This window comes from Grampus griseus (genome assembly GCF_964374135.1).
Source record: "Grampus griseus genome assembly, chromosome: 5".
Classification (NCBI taxonomy): Eukaryota; Metazoa; Chordata; class Mammalia; order Artiodactyla; family Delphinidae; genus Grampus; species Grampus griseus.
This window is the reverse complement of record NC_138998.1, coordinates 49618420-49634651: the sequence shown is the minus strand read 5'-3', so window position 1 is coordinate 49634651 and position 16232 is coordinate 49618420. Positions and strand designations below refer to the sequence as shown.

General features: G+C 40.7%; 1 protein-coding gene across 2 annotated transcripts in view; it reads right to left on the bottom strand.

Annotated features, from left to right (window-relative positions):
• Nucleotides 1-16232, bottom strand: part of FNDC3B (fibronectin type III domain containing 3B) — a 357932-nt gene that overhangs the window by 275292 nt on the left and 66408 nt on the right. For both annotated transcript variants that reach the window (XM_082654911.1, XM_082654912.1), the window contains exon 2: nucleotides 15970-16108. In XM_082654911.1, coding sequence (XP_082511037.1) covers nucleotides 15970-16080 — 111 coding nt within the window. In that variant the 5' untranslated portion in view covers nucleotides 16081-16108. The remainder of the gene's footprint in view (nucleotides 1-15969; nucleotides 16109-16232) is intronic.

Below are 16232 nucleotides of genomic sequence, written 5' to 3'. Positions count from 1 at the left end.
CACGGGTTCGTGCCCCGGTCCGGGAAGATCCCACATGCCGCGGAGCGGCTGGGTCCGTGAGCCATGGCCGCTGAGCCTGCGCGTCCAGAGCCTGTGCTCCGCAACGGGAGAGGCCACAGCAGTGAGAGGCCCACATACCGCAAAAAAAAAAAAAAAAAAAAAAAGAGGGGAATGAGAGGATAAGCAAAAGAACAATCACACAGCACATGCATGGAGGCCTGACCAGTATGGTACGTTTAGAATTCCAATGTGCTAGAGAATTCCAGTGCGGCCGTAATGGCATAAGCATGCAACAGAGGGGTAAAGGTGAGACTGCAGAGGCAGGCCGTGCCCACCTCAGAAAAGCCGTTGTTTGCCTCTCTTGGAAGTCTGGACTTTATCCTGTGAGCAGAGTTTTCCAGTAGGAAAGCAACATTATTAAGATAACTCTGTTAGTAGCGAGAAACTCAAACTGAGATGGGAGATACCGAACACATAGACACCAGCAAAGATATTAGTGAAACATCCACCTGTGACATAATTCAGGGGTTACACTGTTCTAAGAGTTTTCAAAACTAACCGATGGTTTAACCTCTAAATATGACCATCCAGATCACAGGGTTTGCTGCTGAAGAGTTCTGCCCTCCCTCCCTATGAACGCTGGGGCATCTCGGATTGCAGAGAGAGGTGTAGCAGTGTATGGCTCTCCCAGACATACTTACTTAATTTTTCCTACTTCCTGTCACTCTCTCTAATTCTATTATCCAACTGTGATTCTGTCATTTCCATTTTCCACCCCTCCTATCACTGACAACTGATAGGCCTTCACAGTCTGTCCCTCTCTTGAGTCTCCACCTTTTCCTAGACCTTTTCTGTCCCTTATTTCTTCTCTTTGGTTTCTTGCTCTAAAAAGCTAACCCCCAAAGCACTCAGCAGCCAACCTACCAGTCTTTTCCTTTACTTGTAGTCAACTCATCAGTCCAACAGGGGACTATGTTGTCCACCTACTATGCTGTGGGTTGGTTTGCTGATCAAAAGAAAAGGAGGACTAACAGTAGGATTCTTGGGAAACAAATATAATTATGAGTCAAAAGAGAATCTTTACTTATTTTCAAGGGTCCCAAGTTAATCATATTCCCAAAACATCTACTTTCTGATTCCAAGGTAATCCCATTTCAGACTAGTTAATTCATTTTTTATATCTTTAAGTTATAGTTTGCCTTTTAGCATATCATACATACACAAAAAAAGTTTGAAAAAATAATTTAAGGACTCAGAATTGCAGATAAGAAAACTGCACAACCTACAACTTAATCATTAAATTTAAGATGAATCTTAACTACTTTTTAAGATTTTAAAAAATAAGTACATAATAGCACATATTTCTTCTACATGTTTGTCTTCCAGCCACACTATATGTTGCGGTAAAATTAGATGGCGTTCCGGCCAGAGGTCTCTTCTAAGTAACATCATATACAGTATGTAAATTACTGAGTAATTAAGTCACTTTGTGCTAATCTCATTTTACTTGCAATTCTTTTTTAACTAACAGTTTAAAAAATCAGGTAAGATACCAAAGATACACAGTGAGAAGAGCAAATCAGACACATCACGGTTAAGTCCCGGCTCTGCCAGACAGGGCACTTAACCTTTCTAACCCTGCACTTCCTCCTCTGGAAAGAGAGATAAACACCTACCTTATGTGTGTGCTCTGAGGAAGAGAGCAACCCCAGTGCAGCCCTGGTAGAAGGCCTTATACGTAGTATGTGCTCAGTAAGTAATTGTTATTAATATTTCTTTTTCTTCAAATTTCTACCAGTGACAAGTCTCTCAGTTAAGGAAAAACATGGCCTCTAATAAAGTCTAAAGAAAAAATTTTACCAAAACTACCACGTTTCATGTTCTCAATAAAATCTAAAACCAGCCAATTCTCACCTCTGAGCAGATTTTCTGTTTGAGAAACATTCTGGCTTTCCTTAAAGGATCACCTCCCAACTCATTCACATTCTGGTGTCTGTTCAGCTTCCGTGGATCCCGGCAACAATAGTGACTTTGGAATCCAGTCACAGAAGTTCTGAAATCTAAGCCCTTTACATCCACAAAATGGTTTGAATTACTTGGAACCACTTCTCATTAAGATTATCATAAAGAAAGTCAGCAATAAAATGTAACAAAATAACACCACGGTATGTGGAGATTTCCTATCAAGTGCCCAGAACTCCAGAAGAGGATCCTTTTCTGACCTATAAGCTGCCTTCTCAAAGCACACAGAAGAATTAAACCTGGCCAGATTCTCTAAGAAGCATCAGGCAACTGCCTTTTTAAACACTTAAGCAACTAGTCTGAAAAGTTATCCACCATTCAATCCAGGAAAACGTAATTATACAGCTGGATACTTAAGACCATTAAAAAATTTTAAGAAACTATCCAGATTGAAGATTTCAAGGCGAACAGACTGAAAGCGCTCTTCAAAATGTAGTACTTTAAGATTTTCCTTTCTAGATTTTAGTACCAGAGCATCGTAAGCAGCTGTTGGAAAGCCTGATGCACTTACACTCAGTCTTGGAAGAAGGACATCCCTGAGTGCATCACATACAGACTTGCACAAATGAACAGATTATTCCGATTCTTCCCTCATCCCGCACCAAGTCCAAATTCAGTACTGACACTAGGCTCTGCAGACAGCAAAGGAAAAATGTGACAACAATTTTCCAGCCAGCCCCTCCCTCCTCCTCGCACGCCCTCAGCACACACAAGCACACAGCAGATTCTATGCACGTCTCTAACTCGGGCCAGTTTATGCACCATGACATCAGTGCAGTACAATGAGCCAAGTTTAAACTCCATCTGGGACAAATAATGTCCAGGCACACTGTGACTTCTTTTGTTTATATACACTGACTAAATATGTCTTGGTGGTAAATGAACTTAAGATTTATTTCCCAAGGCCTCCAAACAATATTCTACACCCCTGAAGCACCTCCCTGCTTCCAGTTCTCTTTCCAAGGCTACTCGTAAGTGATCTTTAACAGAACACATGATTTTGAAACATATAATTAGCATCTTGAGGAGAGTCAAAGTCCAAGCAGCCCTTCATCAATCTAAAACAAAGAAAATGAGGCACTCACTAGCAAAGGGGTGTGGCCTCATGGCACAAATACTGTACGACACCTAATTTTGTATTCCCCCCGAGAACAGGAATGAGCAGAGGTGAGACACTTCGGAAACGCTCATGGAATTATTTCTCTTCGATGGATAAACTTAGATTTTTTTTTTTTTGGCATTACTTAAGAGAAATAATTATAAATTCAGAAAGGAAAAACAAATCTAATAGGTTCAAGTCTTACAATTAAGATTTCTTAAAACACAAAAACTGTGCCTCTGGGGCACAATTTTTGAATGGAAATGAAAGGTGGGGTTTGGGAGGAAAAGAAGGCAGACAAAAGGCCCTCTCCTTACCCCCAGACTCCCAAGGACGAGGAACCCCTGATGCCCTTCTCTAGTCACCACCATCTCTCAGCAGCTGCTGGCCCCAAAGGGAACTGCTCCCCTGCGCCTAACCTCAGGAAAAGAACCATTCCCTAGGGAAAGAAAGGGAGCTACTCTGATGGCCTGGGCCTGAAACCCAACCTCTCCTCCAAACTCAGCCAGTGCCTTGAGGCTTCAGACACGGTCACCACAGCTTGGTCCACAATTCTGAGAAGCTGCAGAGCCAGAATCGCTGCCGTCTTCCAGAGTTGATATGAAGATCATATAAGGTAACAGCAGGAATACTCTTCTTTGTAAACTTTACAATTTACTACTGTGCAAAACCCAGTCCCATGTCTCTCCTGTTTACCTGAACAAAACAATGGATATATGCCTAATCCAAGCAACTCCACCCTTCCTGGAAGGTAGGACATAAGTGGATTCAAATCCCAGTCCTGTGATTACCAGCTGTAAAGTACTTAACCTTTCTCACCCGTGACTCTGTCTGTAAAAATGATCACTACCTTACAAGGCGTCTGTTCACAGGAAGAAATGATGTAAAGAAGTGCTTAGTACCATTCTTAGCACACCCTAAGCCCTCAAATAGTTACTATTCATTCCTTCCACCACACAGGGAACAAAGAAATGAAAATGTCAAATAAAAGCCATTCTTGGGGACTTCCCTGGCAGTACAGTGGTTGGGACTCACCGTAGCCTAGATTCAGTCCCTGGTCAAGGAACTAAGATCTGCAAGCCGTGAGGTGCAGCCAAAAAGAGAGAGAGAGAGAGAAAAAAAAAAGCCATTCTTTCCAATAATTTAACAAATAACCACTCAGCTAAAAGTCGAGCATAAAATTGAGATTAAAAGCCTTCTGGTGATTAGCAAGCTTAAAAAGTAACTTTTTTTAAATTTTGGTTGTGTTGGGTCTTCGTTGCTGCGCGCAGGCCCTCTCTAGTTGTGGCGAGTGGGGGCTACTCTTCGTTGTAGAGCACGGGCTCTAGGCACGCGGGTTTCAGTAGTTGTGGCTCGCGGGTTCTAGAGCACAGGCTCAGTAGTTGCAGTGCACGGGCCCAGTTGCTCTGCGGCATGTGGGAACTTCCCAGACCAGGGATCAAACCCACGTCCCCTGCACTGGCAGGCGGATTCTTAACCACTGTGCCACCAGGGAAGTCCAAAAGTAACATTTAAGTTTGAGGCAAATGCCAAAAATTAGGTTAGACACTTGGCATTCTTTCAATGCCCCCAAAATCTGACCTTTAATATATCATTTACATTGTTACGACACTAGAATCTCTGGAATATTACAAAACATTTTAGCCTACACTTCCCCCGTGATTTTAGAATAACTTAGAAAATGAGCCACTGCCTCCCTCCAAAGAAATAGCATACACCAGTTGTGATGTCTATCTTCAAGTCTCTTTAATGGAGGCTTCTTTAAAGTTCCAAGGCAACTTGAAGCAGCACGGTGTGGAGAGGCAGTCAATAAAAAGTGGGAAGATGCTCAGGGCCTTACCTGGAGTAACCACTTGAAAAATAAGAAAACAAGATAAGAGAAAGTCTGAGATGTAAACAGGATGTGAACACCCATCTATTAAAGGATTATGTGCTCTATCACCCAACTCCATCCTCAACTGATTCCCTGGGTCTTTAAAACAGATATTAGTCACACACAGGGTATATATAAGCCTAAGGTCTGATTTCTCAATGCAAACCTTATAAGAAAAATACAGATGCCATTCCTCTGTAATTCATATAATATATATTTGTATTTAAATTACACTTATTTTCAGTCATGACTGAAGTCACCAAATAAATTATAAAGAAACAGCCATTCTATAAGGATGCTTTTTATATAGCCTTTTGCCAAAGTGATGAGAATTAAGATGAGTTATAAATAGATGCATGCTGCCAATGCAAAACAGGTCAGAAAAGATAAATGAGCTGCAAAACTCTGGCCAAGTTAGCTACCAAACAACATCACTAACTAAAGCACATGCTTCAATGTGTCACAGTTTCCCTCATGAACTAGAAGGACAACTCAATATTCCAATATACGTAAAGACCAAAGAAACTTCTATCCAAGTAACATGCCTCAGTGTGGAATTTTTCTAACTACTTAGAAAAACACACGAGTATTTTAACGACTCCTTCTAAAAATCAGAAGTTATGAAACACAGCTAGATAACAACACAAGTCCATTTCTCTACACAGCTAAGGTTTAGCTCAGAAGAATTGATTTCTACTTTTTAAAAACACAAATGACCCTTGAAAAATGCAGGGCTAAGGGGCACTGACCCTCCACGCAGTCAAAAATCCATCTGTAACTTATAGTCAGCCCTCTGCATTAGCAGGTCCTTGGTATCCTCAGTTGCACATCTGTGGACTCAACCAATGGTAGATGGTATAGTTCTATAATACTTACTACTGAAAAATATAAGTTAAGTGTAGAAGTGGACCTGCGCAGTCAAATCCATGTTGTTCAAGGGTCAACTGTAATAGGAATGGACACCCTTTGCTGATATAAATACTCTCTAGTCAACCTGCCCCCCAAAATTAGTCCAAGTACCCCCAACTTTCTGCTATCTCCACTTAACTAGTTGCCTAGTTATTTGCAAAGCAGAAACACTTGGCAAAGTAATTCTGTAAATGCAGACTGTCCATTTTATCCAAATGCACATCCACTATACCGCAAGGGGCAGGGAATGGGCAATAAAGAGTGGATCCAGGTCAAATATTCTAGTTAATGGTTGTACTAAACACATGCTGCACATAAAGCAGATTTCCTCTCAGCAATGATCTATCTGATGGTCACCTGCTAAAGAAAAAGGCCCAGGGCTGAGAAGCAATACCAGTGTAGGCATGAACACTAAAGTGGCACTGAACTGTTTCTTCTGGAGGTCCACCACAGTTCAGCTTCAATTGAGTGTAACAGCAGAGCTGGCTGGAAAATCACTAGGCCGCTTCAGCAGCGGGCTCCTCATCAGGCTGTTTATTTTTTGCATCTGCATTTGGAACTTAGCGATTAATGTTACTAATTTTATGCAGCTTGCTCACTACTATCCTGTTTGGGATGTAACATATCTAACTGCTATATAGTCATATTTTTAAGTCAATCATCTGGACAAAAAAAAAAAATAGGGTCTGCCAACATGAAAACAATTATGTATAAGTAAAACACATGTCTTAACACATTCTGGATGGAGAATAGTCCCATCTTTTCTTCCTGTGTGCGTGTGTGTGCATATATATTATTTTTACTGCACTATAAGACACATCAATGGCTATCATACCACATTCAAGATGACAAATATACATTTTCCAAAAAAGAAAAAAATTAAGAATTCAAGATTGGAAATCTACTATCAAATTTAATCTTATTCAAAGAGAAAGTCAATATAGAAATGACTTAAATAAAAATGTCTCGTCTAGGTAGTACCAGGGAAATTTTACTGAAATAGAACCTTAAAATTCTGTTTCAATAAGTACCTAATGAAAACTCAATTCTTGGAGACTGTAAAAAAGATTGTAAACACAAGTATTTGCATCTCTATCCCCTGGAACGCTGATACCTTGCATCTCTCTTTAATGTCCCCTAACTAGTGTGTAAACAGGAAAACCAAGGCGCCTGGTCTTTTCTCCTGCCCTTGTTACGCTTTGAGGAGTGCTCAGTGTGGCACTGATTGGGGATTCAAATACTGTTCACTGAAAAGCAGAGGCCAAAACAACCAATACTTGGGTCCTAAATTGTAAGACATATAATTGAAAACCTTCTACAAAGCTATACGAACCATAGCCCACACTAGTTCATTTTACAAGTCATTAAGTAGAAAAGTAAGAGCCTTAAAATCACTTTATCAGTATGATACACAATGAATGTGTCTGAAAAATCTTAAATATTTTTGCTATATTTAAAACCCAGTATGTGTAAGCACAAGAAGAAATTTCAAAAGTAAAAAAAGTTAACAATTCCCAGGTTGCAAGTTCAGATGACCACAGAGCCCAGGCAGGTCTGGAAATGGAGTGAAGCGGACAGGGTGGGGCCTGAGGACGACACTCCCCATCCAAAGCGGGCAGCTGCTACTTTGTGCCGGTCAACTGCTGCCAGCCCAGTTATCAGATCTTCTGGGTTTTCAACATAAACAGAAAGATCCAGAATTTTGTGTCAATCTTCCCGTTTTTAAAGGTTGGCACCTAATTATTTTTTGTTAACTATAAAGACTTTTTTTTTTAATGCCTATATGACAAATGCAATAGGTAGCCAGTTTTCAGGCCCTGGTTTAGATGAATTAGATTTGTTCATTTCATTTATCCTTCATCCACTCTGAAGGACTTACTGAATGCTACCCTCAGACACCAGGCACAGCATGAACAAGAGACACATAGCCCCTGCTCCCCTGGAGTTCAGAGTGCAACCAGACAGTCAAACATTGCAATAAGTTGAAAACAATCATAATGTGAAAACCACCATAGCGTTTTAAATTGCTGTTATTTTGCAGTGCAACCTTGCCACGCCTGTGTTTTTCCTTAATCCTCTCCTTTCTGAAGGCAGCTCCCATTTGAAGGATACTGACTGCATCTTGTATCTTATTATTATTGCCTTTGGCTAATTAAATTCTGAAGTGTCTCTCAACCCAGACAGCTCAGAGCTGTCATAATTATATGTCATGTGTCATAATTATTGTGGGTGCCACATATAACACCACCCTCTGCATGGCATCAACATTTTCCTTTATGAGACAGAGATTATGCATAGGCTATGCCTTTTCAGAAGGCTTTGTAGGGAGTAGAATTGGCAAACCTAAGGCAGAGAGGATTGTAATATCAAACCACAGACCTGCATAAACTCACTCCACTTTTTTACAGTTAAAAGGAAGCCCTCAGAAACGGGGCTGGCTGCCTGTGCTGCTGGAGAGCAGCTTTGGTGAAGGATCTGCACTTCTGCAGAATCGGTAATTATGAGGAAGAGACATCAAGAGGCCACGGGTGGGGCTTCCCTGGTGGTGCAGTGGTTAAGAATCTGCCTGCCAACGCAGAAGACACAGGTTCGAGCCCTGGTCTGGGAGGATCCCACATGCCGCGGAGCAACTAAGCCCGTGCGCCACAACTACTGAGCCTGCGCTCTAGGGGCCGCGAGCCACAACTACTGAGCTGGCGCCCCTAGAGCCCGTGCTCCACAACGAGAGAAGCCACTGCAATGAGAAGCCCGCGCACTGCAACGAAGAGTAGCCCCCGCTCACCGCAACTAGAGAAAGCCTGCGTGTAACAACAAAGACCCAACGCAGCCAAAAATAAAAATAAATAGATTTATAAAAAAGAGGCCACGGGTGGGTCGCCAGGCTGGATGCATCACAGGACAGACAGATTCTCTAGAAAGAATACTAAAGAGCAAAGTTTCCAGAAAAGAGATTTAGATACGGTCTGCTTGGGGTGCCACTAACATTAGCTCCTCATTGACTATACTATCCCTACACAGTATTTACATTTCATAAAACCAAAACTGATTATATGATATGCAAAGCTTGAATAACTTCCAGCAAGGTCTCGGTTCAGGCTCAGCCTCCCCATAGACACCTTTCCCTGCCTGGTCTGTTTTCCTGCCCGCCTATCCTGCTCCCTGATCCACCCCTCCTCTGCGCTCCCAAGGCACTGATAAACTCCAAGCACTTCTCCTGTGGTTCTACACGTGTGTAAATACAGCCTTTTTTTCTTTATTTTGGTAAACCACACTTTGCTCCCTAACTACACTGCTCATTCCTTTAGGGCAAAAACAGTGTCTTACTCAGGTCTGTGTCACCAACACCTAATACAGTCCTGCACAGAAGACGTATGACAAATGCTTATTAAAATGAACAAATCTATTATTCAGTCACTCCTTAATTCAGTCATAAATCTTATCCTCTCACTCCTTCTTTCCACCCCAGTCTCAAAGAAGAGAGCTGACAATCTTGACACAACAGGCCTTATAAGTTTGAGTAGTAGAGAGAACGCAGACAGCAGTTTGCAATTATAATTTTCTTTAAATATTTGCACAAGTTACACATTTCTCATATATTGTGATGTTCAAGAGTCTGACCAAAACTGAGCTTCCCCATACTTGGTTTCCCAAACCCAACATTTGACCAGCCTAACTTTTTCTACTTTCTAGCTCAAGCCCCAGCTTCTAAATAGGATTCTATCATAAAAGGAGATGTTATCTAATATTATTCAGCAATGATATTTTAACAGCAAGTCCCATTCTCATTTGAATATCCTTCTTTTTCCTGGGCAAGGCTCCTAAGAGCCGTTTATTCATTTTTCTACACTATACTGATTGTAAACCTCTTTCTGGCTCCCCCTGACACAGTGGCCATCAGTATGCTTGAAGAGCAAACCTGTGTGGTGAGAGGATTTGAACTACTGAATGCAAGAAGGGAGCCATCAGGGGAAAAGTTAGTAAGAAGATATCAACCAGAACAGAAAAGGTCACTGGATTAGCAGGAGAAGTACATTTGCTGTAAAAGACGTGCTGATGACGAGCACCATCTGAACGTGGAAAGTTTTAATGTGTTTAATGTGCTGTCTGGAAATGTGTACTCAAACGAATGATCCAGGAAAACTCTGGCTGTGTATTCTGTCTAGGGAAACAAAGGCTTTCAGAAAGAAGAAACAAAAGGGAAAAAAAAACCCTCACTCCCAATAAAATGACGTGCTAAATGCTGATCAACCGAAACGGGCTAAAGTTAAGACAACTGGACACAACTGAGGTAACTTTAACCTCCTGTCTTCCAGGCTATCCCAGAAACAGTTTTCTGTTTACATTTAAGAAGATCCACTTCCTGAAGAAGAGGCATTAAGAATACTCATTAGCAATTAATATTCAGGAAGCTTAAAAGAAAAAAGAAAAGACACAAGAAATAAAAAATGACAAAACATTTGCTAGGTGCTCTCTGTGTGCTAAATGCTAGGCAGAACAAAGAGGCGCCTAACTCTCTCCCCACCCCACTGACCTAATGAATACATATGTGAGAAGTGTCACTAAGAATATAAAGTGGCATACCACCGTCCTGTAGGTTATAAGTGTCACAGATTAAATTAGCAAATCAGTAAATTCTAGGTGAACACTCTGCTCTTAACCTAATAGTTTCTTTAACTGTTGGCTGCTCTAATTCCTCTTCAGAGATTACTGAAATATTAAACCAATAGAACAAGTTGGAAATGCTTACTCTTTCATGCTCAAAACTAGCTGCTACTTCTTAAAATCTCTAAGATGTGCTAAAAGTACTTAACGAAGATAGTTAAATTAATACACCATTAGGTTCTAAAATGTTTCAGAACATTAGGTTCTGAAATGTAACGTATGAAATGCCAATATTTTGATTACTGAAGGGCATTCACTGTAATTTATACAGCCACACACAAAAGCTCAGGTGGAAACATGACTTTTATAACTCAAGAATAGTATGTGGTTAGGCATATTAAGGTAAGCAAACTTTATTTAGCTATGTTGATCTATTTAAAGGTAGAAGAAATTATAGTGAGAGAAGCAGAAGTACTTTATTTAGAAAACTATAGTTAAAAAGAAAGCCGTTCAATTTCACTCCTAGGTATACATGAGAGAAATGAAAACACACAACACAAAAACCACACAAACATTCACAGTAGCATTGTTCATAATAGCCAAAAAGAGTAGAAACAATCCAAATGTCCATCAACTGATGAATGGATAAATAAAATGGAGTATTATTCATACACTAGAATATTATTTGGCAATAAAAAAGGTATGAAGTACAAGCATACCTCGTTTTATTGAGCTTTTCTGCTTTATTGTGCTTTGCAGGTAATTGTGTGTTTTACAAATTGGTTTAACATGGCAACTCTGAGTGGAGTAAGTCTATCAGCGCCATTTTTCCAATAGTATTTGCTCACTTCCTATCTCTGTGTCACATTTTGGTAGTGCTTGCAAAATTTCAAACTTTTTCATTATTATTACATTTGTTATGGTGATCTGCAATCAGTGATCTTTGATGTTACTATTACAAAAAGATTATGACTCACCGTAGGCTCAGATGGTTAGCATTTTTTAGCAATAAAATATTTTTAAATTAAGGTATGTACAATTTTTTAGACACGCTATTGCACACTTAAGAGACTACAGTATAGTGTAAACAGAACTTTTACATGCACTGAGAAATCAAAAAATTCACGTGACTCACTGTGTTGCAATATTCACTTTACTGTGGTGGCTTGGAACTGAACCCACAATATCTCCGAGGTATGCCTATAGTGATACATGCTACAACATGGACGAACCTTAAAAAACATTATGCTAAGTGAGAGAAGGCAGACATAAAAGACCACATATTGTATGATTTCATTTATATGAATGTCCATAATGGGCAAATTATCTACAGAGACAGAAAGTAGATGAGTGGTTGCCTAGGAATAGGGGAGAGAAGGGAATGGAGAGTGACTGCTAAAGGGTTTCTTTTCAGGGTGATAAAAATGTTCTAAGATTAATGGTAGTCTTGGTTGCACAATTCTGTGAATATAATCAATTTCGTCAAATTGTATACTTTAAGTGAATTACATGGCATGTGGATTATATCTCAATAACGCTAAGTTCCTTCTATCCACCTTGTGTATTTGTTATTGTTATTCTTGTTCATTTCTTAGTTGATAATACACTTTAAATGTTCATTCATTCATAATGAGGACAGCTTTTCATTTTAAGAAAAGAATCATCCTTTTCCTGCTACCTACATAAAATGGCAAAACAAGGTTTCAAACTTAACATGACTTCGGATAATGAAAATTAACAGTGTTTCTTATTTAGAGAGCCAGAACAGAGCAGAGAATCTTGCCAAGAACCTGTCCTAATTAAATCCAGAAGCCAACAGGACAGAAATCCGGAGGATGAAGGCTATGGGGACTGAAGAACTTTCTGCTAACTGTGGTGGTTCTTTTGCATATATAGAAATAATTAGAATGTCCTCAGCACAGCTGCAATGTATTAAGAGTTGTAAACACATACAAGGTAAGCTTCACCTACACACTCCTAACAGAAATGCAGAGCCAGAGGGCCCCTCTCTTCAACAGTATAATTTGGGAAGTGGCTCAAGGGCCTCTCCCTTAAAACGTCACTCCAGGGGTCTGCCGGGACAGTGCCTGCAATGTCCATCATTGAAGTCAGCCCTGTGCCTCCAAATGGTCCTTGTTAAAAAGAATAAGTATTGCCTCAAGAGACAGCATAGTCAAAGCCTCCTGATCATTTCACACAAACCCACCTGAGCAACACACCACACGTGCTCCGAGAGCAAGCAGCAAACAACAGCAGGCGCCCGGACAAGCACTCAACACTCTTGCAGTTCCTGACTCTTGGATCCACACTCCTGGTCCTTGCTCTTTTTGGTGACGCCCCCATCCCTCCCCCTCCCCCACCTCCTCTCTGGTATTTCTCCATTATTTTGGTTTTGCTTGCCCCTTAGCCCAGGTTCCACACACAGGCCCTGGGGACTCTACCACACTTAACTCTGCCAAAACTAAATGTTAGGACCCAAAGGAAAAAGTGAAGGCTTGAGTGAATGAGGGAGACACAGAATGGGGATTCTGGGGGCAGAAAGAGGCAAAAAGAAGTGTCAGGCACATAGGCCACTGCCTCAGCAGAGCCACAGTGACAACATCAAGGCATGATACATCTTGGGCCGTTCCTGCCGAGAGGAACATTTCAAACGCACTCTGCCCAGTTAACAACTGTGCCCCACTAAGGGAAATTTAGGGTTAATGCCAGTCAACAGCTTGGCCCACATAACCTAAATGCCTAAATGTCAATGCTTCTAGCACAATCAAACATATTTGCGAATTAGAGAGACTGAAATATTTCCTTCCGATGAGATCTGTTTAGAGTAAGTGTACTCTAGTCTGAGAAAGCTCGATGTTTGTGACTGCTTATAAAACATGAACAAATCTTCCCATTTCTTGGATTTATAGAAACCTTCTCAGGTGAAATCAAAATGTGATTTTATTAACCAAAATTATTAAGCAGCTTCTACTTAGGAGCTGAGGTAGATATACAGAGTAGGAAATATCACAAGGCCTTCTGAGGAAATCCAGTCTTTTCAGTCACTGGTCATTTCTGGGAGCAAAGGAGTTTACTTCTGAAGAAAAAACTGGAAAATTCTAAGGGCTCTGTATGCTGGCTTATAAAACTACAAAAGGCTACTCTATGCAAAATGAATTATAGAAATGAGGGAGAAATCAAAACACAAAAATGGTGCACAGCTACATGGATGGGTGGTCTCAGGTCTTCCAGGTACATAAGCAAAATGGAACAAGGTGACAACATCTGAGAGACCTGCATTGTTTTCCAAGTTTAGTCATATTTGAATACCTTGTCCCTGCTTTTTTTTTTTTTTGGCCTCACCATGAGGCATGTGGGATCTTAGTTCCCCAACCAGTGATCGAAGCCGTACCCCGTGCAGTGGAAGTGCCGAGTCTTAACCACTGGACCGCCAGGGAAGTCCCAGCTTGCCCTTTTATTGTTTTAATTAGTGAAAATAAAGGAGACCAAACACCGCATCTTGAAACTATTCATGGCACTTTGAGACCTTCCCATGAGTGGCCGGAGCAGGGCAGTGGGAGGATGATGGAGAGAGGCAAGCTCTAACCGCAGAAGGTGGACTGGCCATGGTACTGCGCTCAGATTTTATCTCAGGTGGACAGGACAGCTGTGAGCAGGGCAGCGACATGGTACGTTTATGTTTTTAGCAGACTGCTGTGTGGCAAATGCTTTCTGGTAGAGCAAAAGTAAAAGCAGCGAGACCAGTGAGAAGAACTGTCCTACCCTGGTGAGAGGTGCTGGCTTAGAGTCCAGGAGTGGTCATGGAAATGAAGTGGACATGGCAAAGTATGGTTTCAGCAATGTTCCTGAGATAAGGCCAACAGGACTTGCTGACAGACTGGAATAGAAAGATGACAAGAAACAAGTGGAGACTCTGGAGATGAAGAGTAATAGAGGCAAGGAAGCAGAGGCTCTATTTAGAGAAGCACTGCTATGAAGGGGAGCAGAGATACAAGATGGTAACTGGGAGAATGTGGAGTCAAGCGAGGGAGCTTGTTTCTGTTGGGTGGATGAGAGGTATAGCTATTTGTGCATTTAAGATAAAAGATACTACAGTAGATGGGTGGAAATGAGCCAAAAGAGAGAATCAGGAGTCAGGAAGAGAGATACTTGCATCAGTGGCAAGAAGGGAGGAAATTTGTTCAACTGACAAACATTTATTGAGCACCTATTAGATATTCTTTGTTCTTAAGAGGTTCACAGTCTAATGCAGGAGAAAGTAATATATATAAACTACTAAGCAGCAAAGCAATATCCAACAGAGGTATATACAAAGTATTAATGTACTATGATGGATAAAGAGTGTTAATGTACTATGACAGATGGGGGTGGGGAAGAGCAACATACTGACATCAAATAAATGGCCAATTAACTTTTCTGAATTAATATATTTTGCGTAAATATTTTTCAAGCAATTGTTCCCAATTCTACTTTTGATAAAACGAAGTCTTCTACTTTTGTGCTTCTAAAGAGCTACACAAGTATAAAAAATGGCATTTATTTAGTACAAGACTGAGGGAACCCAGTTTTAGTGGTCAATTAAAAATTTAAATAATGTTATCAGAGACAATATTTGTCTCTAATAATTTTTAAAGTTTTACTTACCATTTAAATTTTTTCCCAAGTGCTACAGGAATGAGCTCAGGAATAACTTTTCAACTCTGTAATGTTAAGTAACTAGTGGCAAAGGAGTTTTTACAGAAAACAAGTACCATCATTTTCTGGGCAGCAGGCTCTACATTTGGAAGGACTGCTCCAGGAGCCAGGAAGGTTCACACAGACCTGTGCCTCTTGTCGGGGTCAGTTACCCCCTGTGTGAGATGAAAACCTGATCCACCCTCTGGGCAATCCTGCTCGGGCCATCCTGCTCTGACCAATCAGGCAAACCAGTCAAGCACAATATATGACATAAGCAAACAGTATTTTATTCCAAAGACTTGTACGTATTTTCAAAATGATTCATTTCAAAAATCAGACATTTGTTTTTGATGCTTCAAGAATACCAACTGGATTAGGTAAAGTTTGCTGTTCTCAAAAACTACAACTTCTGATATTTTAAATCATATAGTAATTCTACAACAAAAACACTTGACCTCTAGAGAACTACAAAGGTTCAAAATCACAGATCTTGAATCTCAAAATAAAACAATGTCTGGGTTAGCAGACTTCCCTGGCGGTCCCGTGGTGACTTCGCCTTCCAAGGCACGGGGCGTGGGGTTCAATCCCCGGTTGGGGAGCTATGACCCCCACATGGCTTTTAGCCAAAAAACCAAAACAGAAAACAGAAGGAGTATTGTAACAAATTCAATAAAGACTTTAAAAATGGTCCACATCAAAAAAAAATCTTAAAAATATAAAAACAATTTCTGGGTTAACGTTTCCCACTTAGACAAGTTGACTTAAATTTCCTTCTTACTGCACCTACCTGCTGAGCTGCATCTCCATTCACCAAGTGAGGCATCATGGCTACCTCTCCGTTCAGCAATGGTGGCAGTTCCAGAGGGATCTGGTCGGTCATCATCATTGTGACATACATTCATGGAGAATTTCCCTCAACTGGCTTCCTGCAAGAAAATCACCATTTTTTTTGAAAAGGATTCAAGACCAAAAAAATCCACCTGTAACAAGTCAGCAATTTAAGTGCACCGTCATGAGGTCAGACGAAACTCAAATTCTTCTAATCACAGT